The sequence below is a fragment of the Phyllobates terribilis genome, unplaced genomic scaffold (genome assembly GCF_046119375.1).
Source record: "Phyllobates terribilis strain yellow unplaced genomic scaffold, ASM4611937v1 Scaffold_7__3_contigs__length_470593459, whole genome shotgun sequence".
Lineage (NCBI taxonomy): Eukaryota > Metazoa > Chordata > Amphibia > Anura > Dendrobatidae > Phyllobates > Phyllobates terribilis.
This window is the reverse complement of record NW_027362767.1, coordinates 58492265-58519347: the sequence shown is the minus strand read 5'-3', so window position 1 is coordinate 58519347 and position 27083 is coordinate 58492265. Positions and strand designations below refer to the sequence as shown.

General features: G+C 45.7%; 1 protein-coding gene across 1 annotated transcript in view; it reads right to left on the bottom strand.

Annotated features, from left to right (window-relative positions):
- Positions 1-27083, bottom strand: part of TDRD9 (tudor domain containing 9) — a 234388-nt gene that overhangs the window by 165506 nt on the left and 41799 nt on the right. Inside the window, exons 12-29 of the mRNA XM_073638628.1 lie at positions 26996-27053; positions 26095-26199; positions 25912-26009; positions 25686-25817; positions 24955-25117; positions 24809-24872; positions 24652-24715; positions 24523-24567; positions 20831-20884; positions 20609-20722; positions 20102-20209; positions 18596-18696; positions 18210-18380; positions 12057-12168; positions 8059-8271; positions 7276-7365; positions 6311-6571; positions 1305-1454 (exon numbers count right to left, since the gene is read on the bottom strand). Coding sequence (XP_073494729.1) covers positions 1305-1454; positions 6311-6571; positions 7276-7365; positions 8059-8271; positions 12057-12168; positions 18210-18380; positions 18596-18696; positions 20102-20209; positions 20609-20722; positions 20831-20884; positions 24523-24567; positions 24652-24715; positions 24809-24872; positions 24955-25117; positions 25686-25817; positions 25912-26009; positions 26095-26199; positions 26996-27053 — 2103 coding nt within the window. The remainder of the gene's footprint in view (positions 1-1304; positions 1455-6310; positions 6572-7275; positions 7366-8058; positions 8272-12056; positions 12169-18209; positions 18381-18595; positions 18697-20101; positions 20210-20608; positions 20723-20830; positions 20885-24522; positions 24568-24651; positions 24716-24808; positions 24873-24954; positions 25118-25685; positions 25818-25911; positions 26010-26094; positions 26200-26995; positions 27054-27083) is intronic.

The following is a 27083-nucleotide window of genomic DNA, read 5'->3' as shown; positions in this document are numbered from 1 at the left end:
GCTCGCTGGAGTCTATGCTCTGGCTCCCTCACCATCTAGGTATTGTTATGTGCCGGGCTGGCTGGAGGCTATGCTCTGGCTCCCTCCCCATCTAGGTATTGTTATGTGCCGGGCTGGCTGGAGGCTATGCTCTGGCTCCCTCCCCATCTAGGTGACAATGATTGACAGGCGTCTCTCTTTACATAAATAGGGCACTGTGCATAAATGTGTCTGGGCCGCTCCTCGAGCTCTTACATGCAGCCTATAGGTTGGCAGATCAGCTATAATAAGGTAATTATTGTGCTGTAGTCGGGGAGGAGCGGGTGTAAGGCTGTGTGCCCACGATGCGTTTTTAATGCGTTTCTGCAGCTGCGGAAACGCATTAAAAACGCATGGTAGAAGGCCTGCCATGTTCCCCAATGATAATCCCCATGTGCTGTGCACATGCTGCGGAAATTTCCGCTGCGGATTATCATTGCGGAAAAAAACGCAGCACTACCAATTATTTTGTGGAAGTGCTGCGTTTTCGCCGCCATTGACTTGCATTAGAACGCGCCAGTTCCGCAAGACTGCATCTGTACTTGCGTAATTGGCGCGTTCTAATGTGCGGATGGTACCCGGATGTAGAGGAGAGTCTCATCCACACCCAGGTACCATTAAAAAAATCTGTAAAAAAAAAATAAAATAAAAAATAAATGTATATTTACCTTCCGGCGGCCCGCGCTGCCCTCCTCCTTGCTTCCCAGTGGATTGAAGGACCTGCGCTGACGTCAGAGTCATGTGACGGGTCACGGGACGCTGACGTCGGCAGGTCTTTCAATCCACCGCTGCCGGCAGCCAGGACGGTGAAGCAAGACTGCGGGGGCCATCGGAGGGTAAGTATACATTTATTTTTTTATTTTTAACCACTCTCTCGGGTCACACTATATAAATCCATGCCGGTTGCATGGATTTATACAGTGTGACCTATTTGTCACAAGCACTTTCCAAGTGATGCTAAAATCTCTTGGAAAGCGCTTGATAACCCGCATGCAGAATTGTCAGTGAAAAACGCTTCACATCCGCATGTCCCTGGCAGGAAAACGCATGTACAATCCGCATGTACAATCCGCATGCGTTTTTTTCTGCCAGGGAGATGCAGAGACGCTCAGGAAAAAATCCTGAGCATTTCTGCATCGTGGGCACATAGCCTGAATGTGAAGATTTATTGGAGATGGATCAGTACAAAAAAAATACCTGGAGTGTTATGCTAGATGGTGCAAAGAAAGGTCACTGATAAAGCCACACTGCAATGAGGTGCAGAATATTCCTTGTCGCTTTCTTACCTTGCTGTTTGGATTTCCAAATTGATTATTCTGATAGCCTTCCAGCAGGCCGTCAATCAGGGCTTGGTCTCCTTTTCTGCTGAAGCCTTGTGGTGCGAGATCACCTTTGCTACTACTGGAGAATAGATCACTTAGCAATTCATTGTTTTGCTGCAAAAGAACAATGAAAATAGATTTTAATGAAAATCTGTACAATTACCTCCACCTATAACAGAACACAGAATAACAATCTGTATGCACACGACCATGGAATAAGCTGCATGTTAATGCAAAGTCTTGAAGGAGTTAGCTCATGATTTAGCATTAATATGATCGGAATAATTATATATTAGTTATATACTTGTCATGGCGCCACCTAGTGTTCTCAGCCTTCCTTAGCTGAACGTCTTGTGTCCAGTGTTGGCAAGAAGCATCTTCTAGTGTCTTATTCTTACTGCCCATTTTCATCATAGTATGAATTGGTCCACAACCCACGTAGAGGAGCACTCTGCAGCACTCCAGCTCTTGTGAAACTACAACTCCCAGCATGACATGACCGCTGCAGTAGATGTGAATGCTCTGTGTAGCAGACTTGGCTTCTACACCTGCAGGTCCACGTCCCAGTACAACCCTCTCTAGTCATTTCAGCTGAAATACTCACTGACCACCACTTGCTAATAATTCTGGCTGAGGTAAGAAGAGGCTGCTCACACTGCTGTCCACTCTATCTGATCAAATAGTGGAGATACTAGGAGTGCTGAGGTAAGAAGAGGCTGCTCACACTGCTGTCCACTCTATCTGATCAAATAGTGGAGATACTAGGAGTGCTGAGGTAAGAATTGGCTGCTCACGCTGCTGTCCACCCCCTGTCTAGTGAATCTAATACTGGAGATACCACGGGGCTTAGGTAAGTAGAGACTGCTCACACTGCTGTCCACCTGTCTATCCAATCTAATACTGGAAATACCACGGGGCTGAGGTAAGAAGATGCTGCTCACACTGCTGTCCACCATGTCGATCTGATCTAATACTGGAGATACTAAGAGTACTGAGGTAAAAAAGAGGCTGCTCACACTGCTGTCTACCTCCTGTCTAGCCAATGTAATACTGGAGATACCACAGGGCTGAGGTAAGAAGATGCTGCTCACACTGCTGTACACCATGTCGATCTGATCTAATACTGGTGAAACCAGGGGGGGCTATAGCAAGAAGGGGATGCTTACATTGCTGTTCACCCTGTCTATCTGATAGAATACTGGAGATATCATGGGTGCTGATGAAAAAAAGAGGCTGCTCATACTGCTGTCCACTCGGTCTTTCAAAATGGCAATAGATGGTATAAGTTCTCTCCAGGTCATTGCAGCCTATGTTCACAGGCACCAGCGCTAATAACATTTTAGGATAGGTTTCTGTCAGTTTCACAAGGCAGCGATCATGTGATAACCTCCCTACACAAAATTATTGCGATTTGCATTTAAAACCACTTCAGAACTTATTTGTAATGAAATGTTATTTTTATTTCAAATTTCTCCAGAACCTCTTTAAGAGATATACTTTACAGTATTGCAAAAACATTTTTACCTGTAAAAATGTAACTATTAAGTTTCGCTAAAAATGTTGGCAAAAATGGAAGTTGGCACATCTAGGCGGGTTTGTGCTGCGGGAATGATGAGCTTTGGGATTCCAGAACAGTTATTAATACCAACGCGTTTCTGCGCCAGACCGGCACCTTTCTCCAGGTATAAAAAACAAGTGTGATACCTCTGTAGGAAACCCTTTCTTCCAGCCACGAGGCAGCAGCAGCGGCCTCCCATGCCTTTATAGGTGTTGTGCCTGCACACAACACTTTTGGGTGAGTGCTACCATGGATTTTATCTATCCCTTGCCAGACGGTATTTTGTGTGCGCTTCTGTCTCTCTCCCGAGTTTCTCACAAAAAAAAGTTGCATTGTTAGCCTTCTATGGCTTCTGTGTTGTTCTGTCTATTGCTAGCTGCAGAGTGAGCTAACAGTCTGTCAGGGAGCTTGTTGCTCTAATGGGAGTTTATATAATTCTTTCTACCGAGCTCCTTTCACAAGATTTATGACCACAGAGTTGAGTTTAACTTTTATGTGGGGATAAATCCGCTCAGAGGAGATCAGAAAAAGGAAGATGAGAGTTATGAACGCTTCCATTATAGCATACATGTCAAACTCTGGCCCGTGGGCCAAATCTGGCCCGCAGGGTGATTAAATTTGAACCACCACCCCTATGTGAGGCCCATTATACTGTATGGAGGACTATGTGAGGCCCATTATTCTGTGTGGAGGACTATGTGAGGCCCATTATTCTGTATGGCCCATTATTCTGTATGGAGGACTATGTGGGGCCATTATTCTGTAGAGAGAACTATGTGGGGCCCATTATACTGTATGGAGGACTATGTGAGGCCCATTATTCTGTGTGGAGGACTATGTGAGGCCCATTATTCTGTGTGGAGGACTATGTGAGGCCCATTATTCTGTGTGGAGGACTACATGGGGCCCATTATACTGTGTGGAGGACTATGTGGGGCCCATTATACTGTATGGAGGACTATGTGGGGCCCATTATACTGTATGGAGGACTATGTGGGGCCCATTATACTGTATGGAGGACTATGTGGGGCCCATTATACTGTATGGAGGACTATGTGGGGCCCATTATACTGTATGGAGGACTATGTGGGGCCCATTATACTGTATGGAGGACTATGTGGGGCCCATTATACTGTATGGAGGACTATGTGGGGCCATTATTCTGTATGGAGGACTATGTGGGGCCCATTATACTATATGGAGGACTATGTGGGGTCCATTATACTGTATGGAGGACTATGTGGGGTCCATTATACTGTATGGAGGACTATGTGGGGCCCATTATACTGTATGGAAGACTATGTGGGGCCCATTATACTGTATGGAGGACTATGTGGGGCCCATTATACTGTATGGAGGACTATGTGGGGCCTATTATACTGTATGGAGGACTATGTGGGGCCCATTATACTGTATGGAGGACTATGTGGGGCCCATTATACTGTATGGAGGACTATGTGGGGCCCATTATACTGTATGGAGGATTATGTGGGGCCCATTATACTGTATGGAGGATTATGTGGGGCCCATTATACTGTTTGGAGGACTATGTGGGGCCCATTATTCTGTATGGAGGGCTATGTGGGGCCCATTATTCTGTATGGAGGACTATGTGGGGCCCATTATTCTGTATGGAGGATTATGTGGGGCCCATTATTCTGTATGGAGGACTATGTGGGGCCCATTATTCTGTATGGAGGACTATGTGGGGCCCATTATTCTGTATGGAGGACTATGTGGGGCCCATTATACTGTATGGAGGACTATGTGGGGCCCATTATTCTGTATGGATGACTATGTCAGGCTCATTATATTTTATACTGGTTGGCCTGGGACTTAGACCAAGTTTTTCATTTCGGCCCTCTGTGTGTTTGAGTTTGACTTCCCTGCTTTAGAACAAGCTCACTGACCGATTCTCAGATAACTTAATTCTGCAGGCAGCAATAGACAGTGCAAATCAAAGGCTGTAGAAGGCAAACAGTTCAACATTTTTAATAAAAAACCGCAAAAAAATTTATACAAAAAATGTTTTCAAGTAAAAATATAAACAAAAATGCCTTTGAAGGCCTCCATCTCTTATGAACCTGGGCAGGCAGCTAGAATATGTCCCATGCATGGAGTCTGCCTACATATACTAGGTCTCTGATTTCTACCAATATGTTATCAGCCAGTCTCAGAAAATGAAGACAGAACATAAAACACAATTCCTGAGAACTATAATAAAAAAACAAAACCACACACTACTAGACTACAAGGGTAAGACGCATTATCTCGCAGCATGAGCTGATAAGTAGTAAGATATATTCTCTCTTCCTCAATATTTGTGACAAAATCTTGGCTAGTAAAGCAAATGTACAGAGCAGATGTCTTGCCCGGGTAATTTTAGCAATGCCACAGGAATTTCCCTTCCGCTTTACAGTTGCCAATCTGTCTGTGTTAATAAATACAAATGCCCGATCGCGTGCCATAACAGGTTCACATAGAAAATTGAGGAGATGATATATCAAAAACAAAAACCTTTATCTGTCTCTTACTGGAGAAATCCCAAAGTCCCATCCAGACGGGTCAAAGAATCTGCAGTGAAACTTTAATCCATCAAAATATGAGTAGTCATAAAAACCTACTTCTAATAACTAATTCACATTTACACAGTGAAGCTAAGGAGGAGCTAAAAAGATCTTTGCTCCTAGGAAATGGCAAAGAGAAGAATCAGTCTCCTTCCCCCTCTGGCAATTGACAGTATAGTCCCTTCTCCGCTATACAGCCAGACTACAGCAGAGGCTCTGCTCTTTACATAGCAGTGACCGCTGAGCATGCAAGTCCACCAACACTTGGCTCATTAGCTGGACGCGCACACTGATAGACACTATGAGCACCATGTGGCGACACTTTATGCAACTCAATGTCAAAAAGTTTCATTGGATTGTTTCTTTGTTTTGTTCTTTTAACAGCATGTTCATTTTAAAGCTCGGCAGCAACTTAAAGGTGAAGTCCAGGCTTATGCATCTAATCCTTAGGATAGGTTGTTAGAATCAAATGAGTGGGGGTCTGACACTTTTATCCCCACCACCCATTCGGCCATGTAAGTAGTGACCAGATCTGCACTGTACACCGTGTAGTGGCCGTTCTCAGGTACTGCAGCTCAGCTCCTATTGAAGAGAATAGATGAGCTGCTTTAGGAAATGGACACTATGCAGTGTACGGAGCTGCGCCGTTCTGCTCCATTCCCTGGTTAAATCCAGTAGGGGGTGCCAGCTGACCAGTGGGGGTGCCAGCTGCCAGACACCATTGATCTGATATTGATGGCCTATCCTGGGAGTAGCTCATCTAAATCATAAGCTATTCCTCCATTATTATGTTATAGGCATTTTGTTACCATGCAATGACATTTATGGAAATATAAGTAACTTACTTTTGATTCATAAGACTCTTCAGCAGGTTCTGCAAAACCATCAGATATAAGAATGTCTCTGACGCTGATTTCCTCAAGAGTCTCAAAATATCTAAAGACGTCAACATGCAGGATGCCGTGTACGACGGAGAAGACTTTCACCACCAGCGTGCACCCGCTGACCAAGGAGTTAAACTTTGCATTAGCCGCACGGCTCCACTGTTCTCCACAGATTATTGACCCCGCCGATGGCCTCATTTTGCAGATTTTGAACTCCATTGCCTAAATCACAAATAAATGACATTGCTTTAAATTATTTCTAATATGTTCAGCTCATAACATGGCCGAGGGACGGGACGGACCGGCGGACAGGGCGGCCGAGGGACGGGACGGACCGGGCGGCCGAGGGACAGCGTGTGAATTTGACAACACTGCTACAGAATACGCAGCAGGTTTTCCACCCACTGACCAAATCCACTGTTGATTCTTAACTTGGGAACATACCCCCCCCAAGTTGCTCATACACTTAAATAGCTGATAACCAAATATTTGGCTGGCAGCTATTCCTCGTGATGCCCACATACACATGCACTCCTTGGGGGTCTGCTGAGCATCGCAGCTATGCAAAGGATAGAGGGGAATAAGCCTCTGGCAATAGTACATGCTTTGCACATTAGATGGTCGGTCTTGCTGAGATCACCCAGTTTGGGCAGATTTGTGCATTACAATGGGGTGGAGAGCACATCCAAAAAGAGTAATCTGGAGAATTTAAATGCAAAAGTGAAAAATCATAAAAGCAAGAACACATTTAATGTCTGTCTGAAGAGCGTATGTTCCCCTGAGGGATATCCAAAAGCATTTGCAAAATGCGTTAACCATTCAAGAGAAATGATCTCCGCATGACAGGTCATAAAGACAGAAATACTTCACTGGCAAATAATGGAAAAACGCAAGAAAGAGAAAAAAAAACAAAAACATTTCCTTACCTGAAAAGGAAGATCTAGAAGATGGCTGGGAATTTCTCTCAAGAGATTCAGATCAACTTTTGACTGGTTGCCATAATCCACAAAAAAGACCTAAGAAAAAGCGTCATATGCCTGATAAATAAGGTCTAGTCGTAGTTAACCCCTTTGTCTTAAGGGACCCGACACTTTGGACCCATTATGTATAAGTTGTAATTGAATTGTGGATCTTCATCCTTTATAGCTGCAAATTCTCAGAGTGATATGGGTTCCTCACTTTCTTTTTTTTATTCTTTATTTCATTGTGCAACATATGGCCACATGAAATCACAAAACAATAAGGCCCTTTGCAGTTTTCCATAGATGGAAGACCTAGTTACAGGGGAAGTTGGAGCTTATTGAGAGAGGAAAAGACGACAGAAATGGTTATAAACCACTTCTGCCTTCTCTTCAGGGCTGAACAACTTGATCATGGTAGATCGCATACATGCTAGGCAAGGGAACCTAAACAAGTTTATTATGGGAATGAAGCTTCGGACTGCACAAATATGGGAACTTTATTAGTACAGATTTACCATGCAAGACGTGTCAGGCTTAGTCCAACTGTGAAGCTATTTGCCTATTTTCTGACACGTTCAGAAGTCCAACAAATGGAAAGGGTGATCTATACATTATTTCATATTCCACCTTAATGGTAGTCACACCACCTCCGTGTATTAGATTCAGCTATAGGCTTTGTATCATGGATCCAGCATCCCATATAGTTCTCCAGCAATGATGGATTAGAATCCAGAATGTACAACTTACCACGGCCTCTCTTCCAGAAATGTACAGTATCTGAGCTCGGTAATACCGGCGGCTGTCATATACTTGAAAAGGTGCCAAGCACACCAGATCTGGGTGAGGCCGTCCAGAGAGAAGAGTCAGCTCATGGCGATTGATTTCTGCAGCCAGATGTCCAAGAAGATCAGAATTTCTCTTATCAATGCAATAACCCCAGAAATGGCCGACTTCCACAACCTTCATAGAAAAGAGAATAAATAGAAGATTTAAGCCAGGGGCCCTCAAACTACGGCCCGCGGGCCACATGCGGCCCGCGGAGGACTTTTATCTGGCCCACCGGGCTATGGGCAGAGGAGAGGAGAGCGGTGCCAGCGCCTGCCCTTCTCCCCCGCTTGCTCAGGGCCCCGGCAGCCGGATACTTACCTCTCCCCGTGCCTCCGCAGATCCGCTGTCCTCCTGCTCTGCGCTTCCTGTGACGTCTCAGGTCAGAGGGTGCGGTGACGTCTTTACACCGCGCCCTCCCGAGTGCCGTCACAGGCAGCACAGAGCGGGACGACGACGCCGCGACGCTGGAGTCCAGACCAGAGCAGCGGCAGCAGGTGAGAAGTGAGGTGAGTATTGGATTTTTTTATTTTTATTTTATGTATGGAGGCATAGGTCATTATATGGGGGGGGGGGACACACATCCTGCATGGGGCATGATATGGGGGGTGACATGCTGTGCATGGGGCATGATATGGGGGGGTGACATGCTGCATGGGACATTATATGGGGGGTGGCATCCAGCATGGGGCATTATAAGGGGGGGGGGGGGGGGGACGACAGCCTGCATATGGCATTATAAGGGGGAAACAGCCTGCCTATTGGGTACATTTACCTGCCTATTGAGGACCTATGCTGCCGATTGGGTACATTTACCTGCCTATTGGGGACCTATGCTGCCTATTGGGTACATTTACCTGCCTATTGGGGACCTATGCTGCCTATTGGGGACATTTACCTGCCTATTGAGGACCTATGCTGCCGATTGGGTACATTTACCTGCCTATTGGGGACCTATGCTGCCTATTGGGTACATTTACCTGCCTATTGAGGACCTATGCTGCCTATTGGGTACATTTACCTGCCTATTGGGGACCTATGCTGCCTATTGGGTACATTTACCTGCCTATTGAGGACCTATGCTGCCTATTGGGTACATTTACCTGCCTATTGGGGGCATTTACCTGCCTACTGAGGACTTATGCTGCCTATTGGGTACATTTACCTGCCTATTGAGGACCTATGCTGCCTATTGGGTACATTTACCTGCCTATTGGGGACCTATGCTGCCTATTGGGTACATTTACCTGCCTATTGAGGACCTATGCTGCCTATTGGGTACATTTACCTGCCTACTGAGGACTTATGCTGCCTATTGGGTACATTTACCTGCCTATTGAGGACCTATGCTGCCTATTGGGTACATTTACCTGCCTATTGGGGACCTATGCTGCCTATTGGGTACATTTACCTGCCTATTGAGGACCTATGCTGCCTATTGGGTACATTTACCTGCCTATTGAGGACCTATGCTGCCTATTGGGTACATTTACCTGCCTATTGGGGGCATTTACCTGCCTACTGAGGACTTATGCTGCCTATTGGGTACATTTACCTGCCTATTGAGGACCTATGCTGCCTATTGGGTACATTTACCTGCCTATTGGGGGCATTTACCTGCCTACTGAGGACCTATGCTGCCTATTGGGTACATTTACCTGCCTATTGGGTACATTTACCTGCCTATTGGGGGCATTTACCTGCCTATTGAGGACCTATGCTGCCTATTTGGGACATTTACCTGCCTATTGAGGACCTATGCTGCCTATTGGGGACATTTACCTGCCTATTGAGGACCTATGCTGCCTATTGGGTACATTTACCTGCCTATTGGGGGCATTTACCTGCCTATTGGGGACCTATGCTGCCTATTGGGTACATTTACCTGCCTATTGAGGACCTATGCTGCCTATTGGGTACATTTACCTGCCTATTGGGGGCATTTACCTGCCTACTGAGGACTTATGCTGCCTATTGGGTACATTTACCTGCCTATTGAGGACCTATGCTGCCTATTGGGTACATTTACCTGCCTATTGGGGACCTATGCTGCCTATTGGGTACATTTACCTGCCTATTGAGGACCTATGCTGCCTATTGGGTACATTTACCTGCCTACTGAGGACTTATGCTGCCTATTGGGTACATTTACCTGCCTATTGAGGACCTATGCTGCCTATTGGGTACATTTACCTGCCTATTGGGGACCTATGCTGCCTATTGGGTACATTTACCTGCCTATTGAGGACCTATGCTGCCTATTGGGTACATTTACCTGCCTATTGAGGACCTATGCTGCCTATTGGGTACATTTACCTGCCTATTGGGGGCATTTACCTGCCTACTGAGGACTTATGCTGCCTATTGGGTACATTTACCTGCCTATTGAGGACCTATGCTGCCTATTGGGTACATTTACCTGCCTATTGGGGGCATTTACCTGCCTACTGAGGACCTATGCTGCCTATTGGGTACATTTACCTGCCTATTGGGTACATTTACCTGCCTATTGGGGGCATTTACCTGCCTATTGAGGACCTATGCTGCCTATTTGGGACATTTACCTGCCTATTGAGGACCTATGCTGCCTATTGGGGACATTTACCTGCCTATTGAGGACCTATGCTGCCTATTGGGTACATTTACCTGCCTATTGGGTACATTTACCTGCCTATTGGGGGCATTTACCTGCCTATTGAGGACCTATGCTGCCTATTTGGGACATTTACCTGCCTATTGAGGACCTATGCTGCCTATTGGGGACATTTACCTGCCTATTGAGGACCTATGCTGCCTATTGGGTACATTTACCTGCCTATTGGGTACATTTACCTGCCTATTGGGGGCATTTACCTGCCTATTGAGGACCTATGCTGCCTATTTGGGACATTTACCTGCCTATTGAGGACCTATGCTGCCTATTGGGTACATTTACCTGCCTACTGAGGACCTATGCTGCCTATTGGGTACATTTACCTGCCTATTGGGTACATTTACCTGCCTATTGAGGACCTATGCTGCCTATTGGGTACATTTACCTGCCTATTGGGTACATTTACCTGCCTATTGAGGACCTATGCTGCCTATTGGGTACATTTACCTGCCTATTGAGGACCTATGCTGCCTATTGGGTACATTTACCTGCCTATTGAGGACCTATGCTGCCTATTGGGTACATTTACCTGCCTATTGAGGACCTATGCTGCCTATTGGGGGCATTTACCTGCCTATTGAGGACCTATGCTGCCTATTGGGTACATTTACCTGCCTATTGAGGACCTATGCTGCCTATTGGGTACAGTTACCTACCTATTGAAATACCGGTTAATTTAACTTTACTTGTTCTTCATTTTAAATATTGTATTTGATCCTGTATTGTTTTTTTTTACTTCAAAATAAGATATGTGCAGTGTGCATAGGAATTTGTTCATAGTTTTTTTTTAAAAACTATATTCCGGCCCTCCAATGGTCTGAGGGACCGTGAACTGGCCCCCTGTTTAAAACGTTTGAGGACCCCTGATTTAAGGCTTGGCACACACTGCGTCTATGCCCACGATTAACAGGCAGTGGCCAGTCAGGATACATGGATGGATGGATGGCTTGCCATTTGTCCACCATAGGGACCCACACACCTAACACGATATTTTGCAGTGGCCCTCTGGTGAATCGGAGCAGATAGGAAGGGTACAGTATACGTTGGGAAAAGCTGAAGACGTGTACTGTAGGGTAGGTGTGCAGACGTAGAGATACTCAATACCTGGCACTCTGACAACATTATACGACAATGCATTGTTATAAATACTGGGCAGCAGTTAAGTGTCAATAACGCCCCCTCAAAGACTGCTGCTACCCCCCGAATCCTCATGTTGCCAGAAGGTGCAAAAAGTGAAAAATAATCTGTAATGAACGTTATCGCTTACCTCTGTCACATTGATCGATAAAATTAGCCCTTTTATGCTTTCCAGTTGCTCTTTGACCTTGTGGGAAATATGGACAGGCTCTATGGTCTGTTTGTGAAAATCCACAGTAATTCTAAAAAAGATGAAAAAAGACGTAGTTACTTACAGTCAGAGCCCATGACGGTGCCACGGAGAGAGGGGATCCGCCATTCAAGAACAGGAAACCTACAGATAAAAAAGGCAGTACCTCTCTCCCGCATCAGTTGTTTACAGAGCACGAGAGGACCCCCGGATTAGTAACACAAAATTTAACATTTTTAAGAAGCTTATCAGGAACACCATGTGACTATGTATACAGTGGGTAAGGAAAGTATTCAGACCCCTTTACATTTTTCACTCTTTGTTTCATTGCAGCCATTTGGGAAATTCTAAAAAGTTCATTTTTTTCTCATTAAAGTACACTCTGCACCCCATCATGACTGGAAAAAAACAGAAATGTGGACATTTTTGCAAATGTATTAAAAAAGAAAAACTGAAATATCACATGGTCATAAGTATTCAGACCCTTTGCTCAGACACTCATACATAAGTCACATGCTGTCCATTTCCTTGTGATCCTCCTTGAGATGGTTCTACTCCTTCATTGGAGTCCAGTTGTGTTGAATTAAACTGATAGGACTTGATTTGGAAAGACACACACCTGTCTATATAAGACCTCACAGCTCACAGTGCATGTCAGACCAAATGAGAATCATGAGCTCAAAGGAACTGCCCAAGGAGCTCAGAGACCGAATTGTGGCAAGGCACAGATCTGGCCAAGGCTACAAAAGAATTTCTGCATTACTCAAGGTTCCTAAGAGCACAGTGACCTCCATAACCCTTACATGGAAGAAGTTTGGGACCTACAGAAGTCTTTCTAGACCTGACCGTCCAGCCAAACTGAGCAATTGAGCGAGAAGAGCCTTGGTAAGAGAGGTAAAGAAGAACCCCAAGATCACTGTGGCTGAGCTCCAGAGATGCAGTAGGGAGATGGGAGAAATTCCACAAAGTCAACTATCACTGCAGCCCTCCACCAGTCGGGCCTTTATGGCAGAATGGCCCGACGGAAGCCTCTCCTCAGTGCAAGACATATGAAAGCCCACATAGAGTTTGCTCAAAAACACATGAAGGACTCCCAGACTATGAGAAATAAGATTCTCTGGTCTGATGACACAAAGACAGAACTTTTTGGTGATAATTCTAAGCGGTATGTGTGGAGAAAAACAGGCACTGCTCATCATCTGACCAATACAATCCCAACAGTGAAACATGGTGGCGTCAGCATCATGCTGTGGGGGTGTTTTTCAGCTGCAAGGACAGGACGACTGGTTACAATTGAAGGAAACATGAATGCGGCCAAGTACAGAGATATCCTGGATGTAAACCTCTTCCAGAGTGCTCTGGACCTCAGACTTGGCCGAAGGTTCACCTTCCAACAAGACAATGACCCTAAGCACACAGCTAAAATAACAAAGGAGTGGCTTCAGAACAACTCTGTGACCATCCTTGACTGGCCCAGCCAGAGCCCTGGCCTAAACCCAATTGAGCATCTCTGGAGAGACCTGAAAATGGCTGTCCACCAACGTTCACCGTCCAACCTGACAGAACTGGAGAGGATCTGCAAGGAAGAATGGCAGAGGATCCCCAAATCCAGGTGTGAAAAACTTGTTGCATCATTACCAAGAAGACTCATGGCAGTACTAGCTCAAAAGGGTGCTTCTACTCAATACCGAGCAAAGGGTCTGAATACTTATGACCATGTGATATTTCAGTTTTTCTTTTTTAATACATTTGCAAAAATTTCTGTTTTTTCCAGTAAAGATGGGGTGCAGAGTGTACTTTAATTAGACAAATTTACCAGATGGCTGCAATGAAACAGTGTGAAAAATTTAAAAGGGGTCTGAATACTTTCCGTACCCACTGTAACAAATAAGTGTGCACACCCACACGTGAAGGGAGGGAATGTACGGGTGCCGTCATGGGCTCTGAGAAATCCCATTACCGGTAAGTAACTACATCATCTTTCTCCTTTCCCCATGACAGCAACACGGAGAGTACTGCAGAAAAGTATCGTTAGGGAGGGACCCCCCCCCCCGCCCCCATGGTGATTTAAATACACCACTACAACCCGGTTGTCTGAGAACTCTCTTACATGGTGGCCCTGTAGAGTGTTTAGAAATTCTGAAAGGGCGAATTTTACAGCTAGAAGTTTCTTCATGTGGGAGGATGCGGCTTTTAAAGTCCTCTGTCCAGATCCCCTGAGCTATTTGGTCGTTTAAGTGAGCCCCCCCATCCCCTGGGGCTTGCATCTGTGGTCAGAACCGGAGAGACTGAGATCGTCACGGAACACCTTGGGTTAAACCGTCCACCTTCGCCCACCATCTTAGGGAAAGTAAGGTTTTTGACGACAAAGTTAGCTGACCATCTAAGTGCCCTTTTAGAGATTTTTCTGCCCTCAAGATTTCCCACTGTAAGTCCATGGTATGCATCTGGGCCCATCGGATGCCCGGGATACAGTTAGTCATGGAACCTAGGAGGGACATTGCTTTCCGCGAAGTCGTAGATGGGTGGTCCCTTACTTGAGATACTCGAGCTATCATTTTCTGATGTTTCTGACGGGAGACAGCACTCCTGATTTCTTGAATCTATTAAAATGCCTAGATACTCTTGTACTTGGTCTTGCTCCATCTTGGACTCTTTTAGGTTCAAAAGTTCGTCAAGGGATCCATGACCTTTACCAGTTGGTCCTTGCAATGATGGAAAGAGCTGCCTATTATCAGCAAATTGTCCAGGACGGGGTAATCAGAATGTTTTGCTCCTTTAGGTGGGCCATTACCTCCACCACTATCTTTGTGAAAACCAGTGGGGCTATGGCTAGACCAAATGGGAGGGCCGTATACTGGTAGTGTTTGACAATTCCCTCTATCGATATTGCTACCCTTAGGAATTTCTGGTAATTTTTGTGTATGGGGACGTGAGAATAGGTGTCCTTCAGATCCAGGACAGCCATAAAAACAGTCTGGAAACAACAATTTTACTGACGACTTTATTGACTCCATCTTGAAGGTTTGAACCTTCAGAAATTTGTTCAGTTTTTTCAGGTTTAGGATTGTCCCGAAAGTCCTGTTCGTTTTTTTCCTCGGGAAAAGAGGAGAGTAGAATCCTTTGCCTTTCTCCTGGGTAGGGACTTCTTAAAGGACCTCTCTCCCTATTAGGCCTAGAATTTCTTGTTCCAGTGCTAACTGTTCTACCTCTGAGGACCTATTGGGGGTTATATGACAAAGTTGGGTGAGGGAATGGAATGAAACTGAAATTTTAGACCTGATTTTATTAGGTCTAAAATCCAAAAGCTCTTGGGTATCTTTTCCCGGGCTGGGAGGAAATGTAAAAGTTCCCCTCCCAGCACCACCTGGGGACAACCCTCATTAGGCAGGTTTTCTATTGTCACTGGGGAAGGGGGAGGGGGTCTGCTAAACATAAGCCCTTTAGTTTTTTTTCTTCCTATCCTCCCACCTATCCTGGTCTTTGGGGGGGGGGGGGGGGTTCTGCGGATGAATTTCTTGCTCCGAAAGGACTTCCTTTAAGAAGTACTAGAGAGGACAGGGAAACGTTTTTTGTTATCCCCAGCCTTGTCGACGATATCATTGAGTGGGGGTCCAAATAGGAATTCGCCCTCACAGGGAATGGAACACAGCTTCGATTTTGTTTGGGGGTCTCCAGGCCAGCATTTAAGCCAGAGGGCCCGCATGGCTGCGTTAAAGAAGCCTGCTGCCCTGGCTGCCAGCCTAACAGAGTTGGCTGACACATGAGCCAGGAAAGCTGCTGCGCCTTTCATTACCGGGATGGTGCCTAATATACAGGGTGGTCCAAAAGTAGGTGGACAGAAAGTGCAATAAGGTTATGAAGGGGGAGATTTATCAAACATGGTGTAAAGTGAAACTGGCTCAGTTGCCCTTAGCAACCAATCAGATTCCACTTTTCATTCCTCACAAAGTTTATAGTCGAAAACCAAAAAGTGTCAGTGAATTGAAAAATTACATAAGAGATGCATTTCAAGAAATTAATACCCAAAAAGACTTGTGCAAAAAAGTTTGTGGAGGCGAAAGAGGCGACTTCAAAGCTGTGCAAATTGTAATGGAAAACAGTTTGAGCACCTGCGGTGATAACATTTAAGGGCTTTTGTATTTTGTTTAGAATAAAATTTAATTGTCAATGTTATGCTTGTGTTAGTAAATATAATTTTATATATAAATCAAAATAAATGTTATTTTCTGTCCACCTACTTTTGGACCTACTGTATTGTCCTTGGATGTTTTGCTTTTAGGCTGTCTCTCCAGTACATGTGGCTGCTACTGCGGGTTTCAACCCTCCCCCTGCGGTCTCCCAAGCTCCTTTTAGGAAGGTATCTGCTTTTTTATCCATTGGATCCTTAAATTTCCTACAGGCTTTAGCGATTGCCACATCTAACTTTGGCTCCTTTTCCCAAAATGAACATACCGGGTCCTCAAAGGGGTGCTTCCTCTTAGGGGACAAAAGGCCCTTTCTCTCTGTTTTTTTCCACTCGCTTTTAATCAGGGAGTGGACTTTGTCATTGAGAGGAAAAGTTCTTCTTTTCTTTTGTTCCAGGCCACTGAACATAATTTCCTGAACCGATTTCTTGGGACGAGGATCTACTAACCCCATATTGGACCTGACCGCTTTAATTAAATTATCCGTTCCTTCTATGGGGAAACAGCTGCATCCGCCTCCATCCCTGAACGTAGATGAGGATGAAGATGAGAAGGACGAATCTGAATCTACCCCTTCTCGTCTGGACTGTCTAGGCCCTGATAACCGGGGACAGGTTCCTGGTTTTTCCCTGTTTAAACCCCTTCAGAGGGGAGGGAAGAAAGGTATTTTCTACCTGGGATTTAATCAAGGTTCTCAGCTCTGAGGTGGTGAGTGGGGGTGCAGGGACTGCACCTCCTGCTCGCTCATAGCTAGTGCCAGAGTGCATTAAGAAGCACTTTCCCAGTGCTTGCCCTCAGTATTTAAACCCCTGGGTGACCCCTCCCCCCTCCGGCTGTGCCGGCCTTGATTGTTTTAATCAGCCTGCATGCGTGCAGGACCTTCATGCCCCACACTCCCTATGGGAATTGAGTGCGCGCACATCTCCCACGTATAGGCGTGTCCCCCTCGATGGTGTGGTGGGTACACTGTACGGGGCGCTGGGAGCACGCCACGGCTCTGTCTGCCATAGGGCTTGCGCGTGCGCCCAGCCTCGCTCGTCTCCCAGTGGTGTATTGCAGCCCACATCATAGGGAGGCGTCCGGCGCGCACATGCACAGTGGGACCCGGAAGTGCCAGGCCTACTCACCACCCTGGCACAGCATCACCGCCGGGAGAGGCAGCGGGTCCGCAGCTGATGCTGCCTCCTTCAATCTCTGCGCCGCATCTCCCCGCCACCCTGGAGGCCCGCTGACCTCAGTAGTGGCGCTTCAGGCAACCGCGCCAGTCGAGGCAGGGAACCCCCGCTGCCTGAACCAGTCTGGCCGGACCTGGTATTTCATCCTAATCAGTCATTTGGAATGTCTTCAGGTATGCTTCTTGGATCCCTGTAGGTCCCCGTCAAGGACCGGAAACCAACGGATGCGGGAGAGAGGTACCGCCCTTTTTATCTGTTGGTTTCCTGTCCTTGAAGGGCGGATCCCCTCTCTCCATGGTGCCGTCATGGTGGAAGGAGAAAGAAAACACAATACTAATGAATTTTCTGATGCATATGTAGTGCCAACATATCCTAGAGCGCTGTGCAAATCATTTCCCTTCCTGTCAATTTCATGCCATTATCTCATATGTATTTCAGACTTGGTTGCTTAAAAAAAAAAAAAAAAAAAAAAAAACACATAAGAAAAATGTTTTTGTCTCCGTTCTCATCACTTCTGAGCTTTAAATCACATTTGGCAGATGTGGGCTTCTCTTCTGTGCCCGCCCCAAACACCCACGTTACAAGTTGTGAAGGGGCTAATGGATGTCTTTGTATTAAACAGGACTTTCTTTTAGACCATCAAGTAAATGGAGCCCAGCACTTTATGTATGACATATACGCCAAGAACTTTCCCAGTATATACAGCAAACTATGGCTGAAACTCAAAGTACCTGGTTGTTTTTAAGGTGAAGCTGTTTTCTTTGGCCTTCTCTTCAATCGTCTCTGCAGAATGGACGTTCAGGGCCAGAGGGACTCTCAGCTGTGCGGTCTTAAGAGCCAAATGTACTGCGGTGAGGGTCTTAAACCTTTGAGTAGGGTTGCGAGAAAACTCCACAAAGGCTCTAATTGAAAAAAAAACAAGTAAAAAAATTATATCAAATCCACCTATTTATTTTTTATTTTTTTGCTTTGTGAAACAAAACAAGGTCACTAAGTAATATTGAAAAAACAATTACTTTATCCCACTGTGATTTATTAATGACCTCCCAGGAACCACAGATACAAAAGCAATGACACTATTCTGTCAACTTCAGCCGCTATTAGAGATAAGACTTACCGGGACCCATCGAATAATATAGATTTTACTTGACCGCACTGTCGGAAGAGCGACTGTATCTGCTTGTGGTAGAGAAATCCATAAGGCGGGACGTTCTTCAGCTGCTCGAAGAATTAAAGACAAGTAAATCAATTCCAACATTGTTTGGTCTTTTTCCATTATGTCTTAGTGATTACAAAGAATGTCTATAGTTTAATACTAAGCAGCGAGTAATCAAGCAGACTGCACTCATGATCTTCATATGGTAAAAACTTTCTCCATCCTTAAGGGTTATTCCCAAAATACCAAGTTATTCATTATCTATAGGATCGCTGAGGGTCTGACTGATAGAAGCCCAGCGGATCCTGAAATCATTTTTTTTTTCCTAGCACCCTTCAGTATTTCTTATCACATGAACTTTTATTTCTGGGCGCCACCATTTGGAGGCCTCAGTTAGCTTTTATGTTGGCCTTTGTCACTATCATGTCTGGTTTACCAGGAACGAGGCTCCGCACAGTTTTCAGTAGAGCAGGTGGTGCACACACGAAGTGATATTCCCATCTCCAAGATCATATCCCAATATGTAGTAGATGTAATAATAATAATATTAGCAAATTAGAAATGTAGTATAGTTTTTCTGATTTGCTTTGTCTCTTTCCTCATGTGCAGGCATTGCAGGACCTTACATAGCCATGGTTATGACCACTGATATAGTGAAAGCTAATTGCTAGTGGTCGTAACCATGGATACCTAAGGTCCTGCAATGGCTGCACATGAGGAAAGAAACCTAGCTAATCAGAAAAACTATACTACATTTCTAATTGGAGGTATTTTCTAATATTATTATTATACCTACTACATATTGAGATAGGATCTTTGAGAAGGGAATACCCCTTTAACCAAGGCACCACTAAGTCTCTATAGGATTGCCACATATAGTGGATGGCTGTATTTGGCAGACCCATTGACCATGAGAGCGGAGATTGATCGTGCGCACCTCCGCAGCATTCAAGTTGAGGATCAGCACAGCTTGGTTCTTGAGCCCCAATTTCATGGGGTCCCAGTGGTTGCCCTATGGATTACTTACTATATTGGGAGTATACATATTTGTCTGACTGTGGGTCTCATGAGCCAAAATAAAACTATTACAGGTATATAAGAAGCTGCTCGTTTGGCTCATGAAACTCATGTTTTGTTAAGTAGAACCATTTGCTGCCCTAGGTAAAGATAGTTTACCTATGTATAGGGACAGATCTGCTTTCCTAAAATATGTGGTGGTAATAGGAGTCATCAGAGAATATAAAAAGACGCACAAGTATCAGGCTGGTGGATTCTTTTGAGATCCGCTCTGTAAAACCACAGCGCCCATATCCGTGGACCAGGCATGTCTATGTAAATCACGCACATCTATTCATGTGGGCATTAAGTATCCTCTGTAATGTCCCAATATTTGGCCACACAGAGTATGCTCCGGCTATCAGCTGCCCGTCATGTTGGCTGTCATCCGGAAATCACAACTGTACTCACCACAACTGTAGTTTTAGGGTCTTTGCCCCCAAGATCTCTAATGCCAGCTTCTTCATCCGACTGGCCAAAAGTAAAATAATTGGGATAAAATGCTCCAGCCATTATAACCTGAAAAATAGAGGGTGACAACCATAGGGTGCAACTGCACCAACTAAACACCAGTTCACATAACCACACAAGCTAATGAATTTTCTGGCCCATAAAAAAGTCAAATTCCAAACTGGGGGTCTCGTGACTGAAAGTAACAGCATTATAGGCTTATGTGAGGCTGCTACTTCAAGCCCAGAGACCTGTGATTAGATGGGAACATCTAAAAAGGACAAAATACAGGGGTGTGAATTAGATTTAATTGTTAAATATCCGATCTATAACTATGGCCGCTATCCCAAAAGCACTAAAGGGATCAGAAGACAATTCCCTGCAGGTTTAAACCTAAAGAAACGGAAGGAACCCTGGACCGGATGTGACGTCTGATGCACCCAGCCCTTCACACAAGTTTCTACATACCTGGAGAATAAAGCGCTGCTTGTGCTCGTACTCCGGATCCACGTGTGGCTGGTGAGTGGTATGCATGTTCAGCTGGGCAATGCGTTTTTTAAGCTCATCATATAAAGCAGCCACCTAAATGAAGAAGAAAAAAAAAGTAACAAGCAACTTCCATACCGTCTGTAAAGTGAGAAAAACAAATCCAACACAATTATTTAGTAATCCTTGAAACTTTATACTCGCCTCTCGCATTCTTTTGATCTGGAAGTAATTTGACTTGCCCCACTCCAGCTCTTCCTACAAGACCAAAAATATCATCAGATTGGTTTATAGTATAACGTTTTTACCATATAGTCTGTGATACATTTTCTACGTTTGGAGGCCTAGTTCACGGAGAACTAAAGGGACGACTGTCATCTCCCTCAAAATCATCTATGAGGGAAAAGTCATGAGGCACCATTTACATTAGACAGTTGGCCAATCCTAGCAAAATTGTCAGGTTCAGCCAAAGTTTATCTAATATGTACAGTGGTCTTAAAGCGGTTGTACATCTCTGGGGACTTTTTTCTTCTATGGATGCATTTGGGGCTAAAAAAAAATTTGCATTAAAAATGTTGCACAAGCCAACTTTGATCAGTGGTCATAAATTAGAGGTGACGAGTTTTAAAAAAGTTACTAACTCCCATTGGACAGTGAGAACACGTTCACTGGTGGATTCTCATTATTACTGGAAAGGGGACATTGTCCCAGGAAGGGGCCCAGCGGGGTGGGGGACAATGTCCCAGGAAGGGGCCCAGCGGGGTGGGGGACATTGTCCCAGGAAGGGGCCCAGCGGGGTGGGGGACATTGTCCCAAGAAGGGGCCCAGCGGGGTGGGGGACATTGTCCCAAGAAGGGGCCCAGCGGGGTGGGGGACATTGTCCCAAGAAGGGGCCCAGCGGGGTGGGGGACATTGTCCCAGGAAGGGGCCCAGCGGGGTGGGGGACATTGTCCCAGGAAGGGGCCCAGCGGGGTGGGGGACATTGTCCCAGGAAGGGGCCCAGCGGGGTGGGGGACATTGTCCCAGGAAGGGGCCCAGGATGGAGAAAGAGGTAGAGAATGGGGGACATTATACCATCAAGGGGGCCAAAATGGAGGACATTATTCCAGGAAAGGGCCCAGCATGGGGGACATTATACCAGGAAGGGGCCCAGCATGGGGGACATTATACCAGGAAGGGGCCCAGCATGGGGGACATTATACCAGGAAGGGGCCCAGCATGGGGGACATTATACCAGGAAGGGGCCCAGCATGGGGGACATTATACCAGGAAGGGGCCCAGCATGGGGGACATTATACCAGGAAGGGGCCCAGCATGGGGGACATTATACCAGGAAGGGGCCCGGGGTGGGGGACATTATACCAGGAAGGGGCCCAGGATGGAGAAAGAGGTAGAGAATGGGGGACATTATACCATCAAGGGGGCCAAAATGGAGGACATTATTCCAGGAAAGGGCCCAGCATGGGGGACATTATACCAGGAAGGGGCCCAGCATGGGGGACATTATACCAGGAAGGGGCCCAGCATGGGGGACATTATACCAGGAAGGGGCCCAGCATGGGGGACATTATACCAGGAAGGGGCCCAGCATGGGGGACATTATACCAGGAAGGGGCCCAGCATGGGGGACATTATACCAGGAAGGGGCCCAGCATGGGGGACATTATACCAGGAAGGGGCCCAGCATGGGGGACATTATACCAGGAAGGGGCCCAGCATGGGGGACATTATACCAGGAAGGGGCCCAGCATGGGGGACATTATACCAGGAAGGGGCCCAGCATGGGGGACATTATACCAGGAAGGGGCCCAGCATGGGGGACATTATACCAGGAAGGGGCCCGGGATGGGGGACATTATACCAGGAAGGGGCCCGGGATGGGGGACATTATACCAGGAAGGGGCCCGGGATGGGGGACATTATACCAGGAAGGGGCCCGGGATGGGGGACATTATACCATGAAGGGGGCCAAACTAGGGGACATTATACCAGGAAGAGACCCAGGCTGGAGGTCATTATAGCAGGAAGTAGGTCAACATGGGGGACATTACACCAGAAAGGGGCCTAGGATGGGGGACATTATACCAGGAAGGGGCCCAGGATGGAGGACATTATACCAGGAAGGGGCCCAGGATGGAGAGGTACAGAATGGGGGACATTATACCAGAAAGGGAACCAGGATGGGGGATATTATACTAGGAAGGGGCCCAGGATAGAGGACATTATACCATGAAGAGGGCCAAAATGGGGGACATTACACCATAAAGAGGCCCAGGATGGGAGACATTATACCAGCAAGGGGCCCAGGATGGGGGATATTATACCAGCAAAAGGCCCAGGATGGGGGATATTATACCAGCAAAAGGCCCAGGATGGGGGATATTATACCAGCAAAAGGCCCAGGATGGGGGACATTATACCATGAAGAGGGCCAAAATGGGGGACATTACACCAGCAAGGGGCCCAGGATGGGGGACATTATACCAGCAAGGGACCCAGGATGGGGGATATTATATCAGCAAGGAGCCCAGGATGGGGGACATTATACCAGCAAGGGGCCCAGGATGGGGGACATTATACCAGCAAGGGGCCCAGGATGGAGAAAGAGGTACAGAATGGGGGACATTATACCAGGAAGGGGCCCAGGATGGAGAAAGAGGTACAGAATGGGGGACATTATACCATAAAGGGGCCCAGGATGGGAGACATTATACCAGGAAGGGGCCCAGAATGGAAGACGTCATACCAGGAAGGGGCCCAGAATGGGGGACATTATACCAGGAAGGGGCCCAGCATGGGGGACATTATACCAGGAAGGGGCCCAGCATGGGGGACATTATACCAGGAAGGGGCCCAGAATGGAAGACGTCATACCAGGAAGGGGCCCAGAATGGAAGACGTCATACCAGGAAGGGGCCCAGAATGAAGGCCATTATACCACGAAGAGGCAAAGGATGGGGGACATTATAACAGGAAGGGGCCAAGGATGGGGAACATTATAGTACGAAGGGGGCCCAGAATGAAGGACATTATACCAGAATGGAGGACATTATTACAGGAAGGCCTCCAAGATGGAGGACATTATTATCGGAAAGACCCCATGACAGATTCTCAGTAAAGACATTCCGCAGCCAGCATCAAACAGTGCAAAATAGTCTGTAGAAGGAAAACGATTAAATTATCTTTAACCAAAATAAACATACATTTAAGAAAAAAAAGAAATTACCTAAAAAAAAAAAAAAAAAAGGTGGAAAAATCCTTTGTCTGCTCGCAAAACACTTGATCGCTTTTTAAAGGGAGTCTGTTACCCTCAAAATGGCAATTCAGCTGCCTAAACATCTACATAGAGCACCTAGCCCCTATTTAAATCATTTTAGCCAAGTAAAGCTTAACTTAATATTTAATTGAAAATCAACTTGAATTTGATATTCAAATGAGGGCACTTCTGATGTCTGGCTCCTTGGATGAGAGATCAGAGTGCACCCGCAGCTACTGTGTGCGCACCTGCACAGACATTGAGTGCGTTACTGCAATCATCCAGTGTCGGTGTGCAGGCAGAGACAGGCGTCATGTCACTCCTTATGGGCGTTAGAAACAATTCAAGCAACGTAAGGTACCGGCTTTATTATGCAAATAGGAAGGTGTAACTGTGCACCAAAGCAGAGGTCACGCCAAGGATGCACTGATATGCTCTCAATTGCATATCAAATAAAAGTGGATTTTGAAATAAATATTAAGCTAGGCTATACTTGCCTTAAATAAAATAATGGTTAGGTGTCCTATAAAAATGTTCAGGCATTAATGCAATAATTGATAACACCACTGACACATTGGGTTCTACTTGGGAATATATTATTTTTTTTTGCATAAAGTGCATACAGTTCAACGTTGCATACCTTGGGAAGTCTAAGATCACCTCTCTCCTTACACTCTTGCCAGTACTACAGAGGGGGAAAAAAACAAACAAGTATATTCCACAAGTCTCTGACAAATGAGGTAAGATTATAACACCACTAGAAGTTTACCCTGAAGGCATCTACAAGTGCGATGCAATCACTTCTGCTATGCCCGGCGTAACTTAGTTTGCTCCTATCAATCAAGTGACAGTGAGAACAACTTTAGTTGCATCCAAAATGATAAAAGAGAAAAAAAAATGACACTACATTACTATGGGGTATCTACCGATATCCATCCAGGTGCTGCTTAAATGGCATCGCAAAGAAGTTTCTGAGTGACAACGCAGCAGCTGTGAAATAGAAAGAACCATTAATTTTGCTTTAGCAATAAGATGGTGAAACACAACCTTACACCTAATCTTCTGTGGCTACCTATAATCAGACACTCATCCAGACATCCAAACACGTGGCCGAGGACTACGAGCTTTCCGAGCTGCAAGTCAACAGGCAATTGTGCGAGAGCTCTCCCCAGGAACGTGAGCTCTCCGTCATACGGATTCTCTTCCTCTTTACCACTAACCGCAAGAGCGCCAACCTGTGGATCAGAAGCAAACATGTCAGCCATTATATCTTGCTTTTATCAGGTGTGTATGGCTTTGGAAAAGTATATGTCAATTAACAGAGATGGTGCAAATTGATTTGTGGGACCCAGTCCATCGGCCGTATCTCTAATCTGCGGCTGCTAGACGGAAGCCCAGCGAATCGCCTCCTACCTGGCTCTTCTTTTGATTAGTAAGCCTGGCAAGATGTCACATGTGCATCACGCCAGGCCGACTAATCAAAAGAGGAGCCGCGGATGTAGTCAGGTAGGAGGCGGCTCACGTACAGTGGTCACAAATTACTAACTGGGTCCTGAGACTCGACTCGCACCATTTCTATCAACAATACTTATGTACATGTCCCATCAAGTCAACCCCCTGAACATATACCCCTTTAGGGGGATATGAATGACATATCAGGACTTCTCCTACTTACTTTGAAAAAACGATATTGAAAAATTAGCTACAAAAGATTATCAGAGATTTGCCGCAAAAAAAAACTATACTTTGCAGTGCAAACTTTGCAGCTGAAGCCTTGTCCTTCTAAAATAATCAGACACTTGCCTCCTTAAGCAAAAGTATGGTGCGTTCAATGTCAGAAACATTAGGAGGCGAGAGCGCTGTAGCGAGCAAAGCCCTCGGTTCGCCCATGTCAAGGAGCTTCACCTTCAGGATGGTATTCCCCAAAGGGCTTCGCTGAAGAACATAAGAAACAAAATGTCAAATAAGCGACTTAGATTTATAAGGAAAAAAAATAACAAGGAAATCTGACAAAAAACAGACAACAGACCAGCATGCCGGGGACCACGTTTTCGGGTATGATGTCCTTCCAAAAGTCTTTTTGTACAAGTCTGTAGCAATATCCTTTCGAAACGCGTCCAGCTCGGCCTTAAAAGGAAGATCAAGTACATGACCGTCTACCATCCGTAGATCATACGCCTTAGACCATGGCGTCATTATAGTAGAGGAATACCTTTTCTCTGGTCACAGCTGGTCTTCGCCGCCCAGCTCAGTCTCAGGCTCTGGTAGTTTGTCTCTTCGTCACATACAAGGGTTTTGGTCAAACAAAAGTCAATAACTGGAGATTTAACACTTCAAAATTAGATGAAAAAGTGCATTAAATTAAAAAAAAAAAAAAAACTACAAGTAGACGGAGCAGCTCGGCGAGCATTTCCAGCCGGTGGTTGCCGCCACTGATAACGGCTGATCCCAGCCAATCAGACATTGAAGGCCTATCCTAAGTATAGGCCATCAATGTAAAAGATCTGAACAACCTCTTTAATATTGCAAAAAGTGTATAGTAATTGCGGTAAAAGTTCAGGTTATACGGGCTTCAAAAAATATATAATTTTTTGGTACTGGTGCCCTAGAGTTATAAAAAAAAAAAAAAAAAATTGTATGGGTGCCCCAAGACTAAACAGTTAGGAAACGCTACTTTATATTGTCTAGGATTCTTCACTTGTGGACCAAATGAGGACGGCGCTGATAAATCCATAGTACAAATCCATCAGAGAAGCTGTAGGAGCAGCTCCAGTCAGAACAGAAAGAAAACTGTTCCTTATACTAAAGAAAATGTGTCTTTACTAATGTAATTCCCTGTTGTGATCTGCAATAAGACACCGCTGTCACTACGGGTTAATATAATTAGGATGAGTGGGGGGGGATCCTTCTCTAACTTTGCTATGGGGCCCTCTGAACATTAGTTATGCTCCTGCAGAGAGCCCCTTTAACAGTACGTCCATCAGTTATCTATTACACGAGGCAGCCCGATCCTCTGTGTTAATGCAGAAGGACATTTCATGGTGCTTGAAGAAACAAATGAGAAAATGTGATCTTATCAACATAAGCGAGGCCGATGAAGAACCGCTACATACCGTACTTAACATCTGGCACGGTGATCGAGCTCTCCGCAATGTTAGTGGATAGAATGATCTAGGAGAAATCAGACACAAACCATTTAGA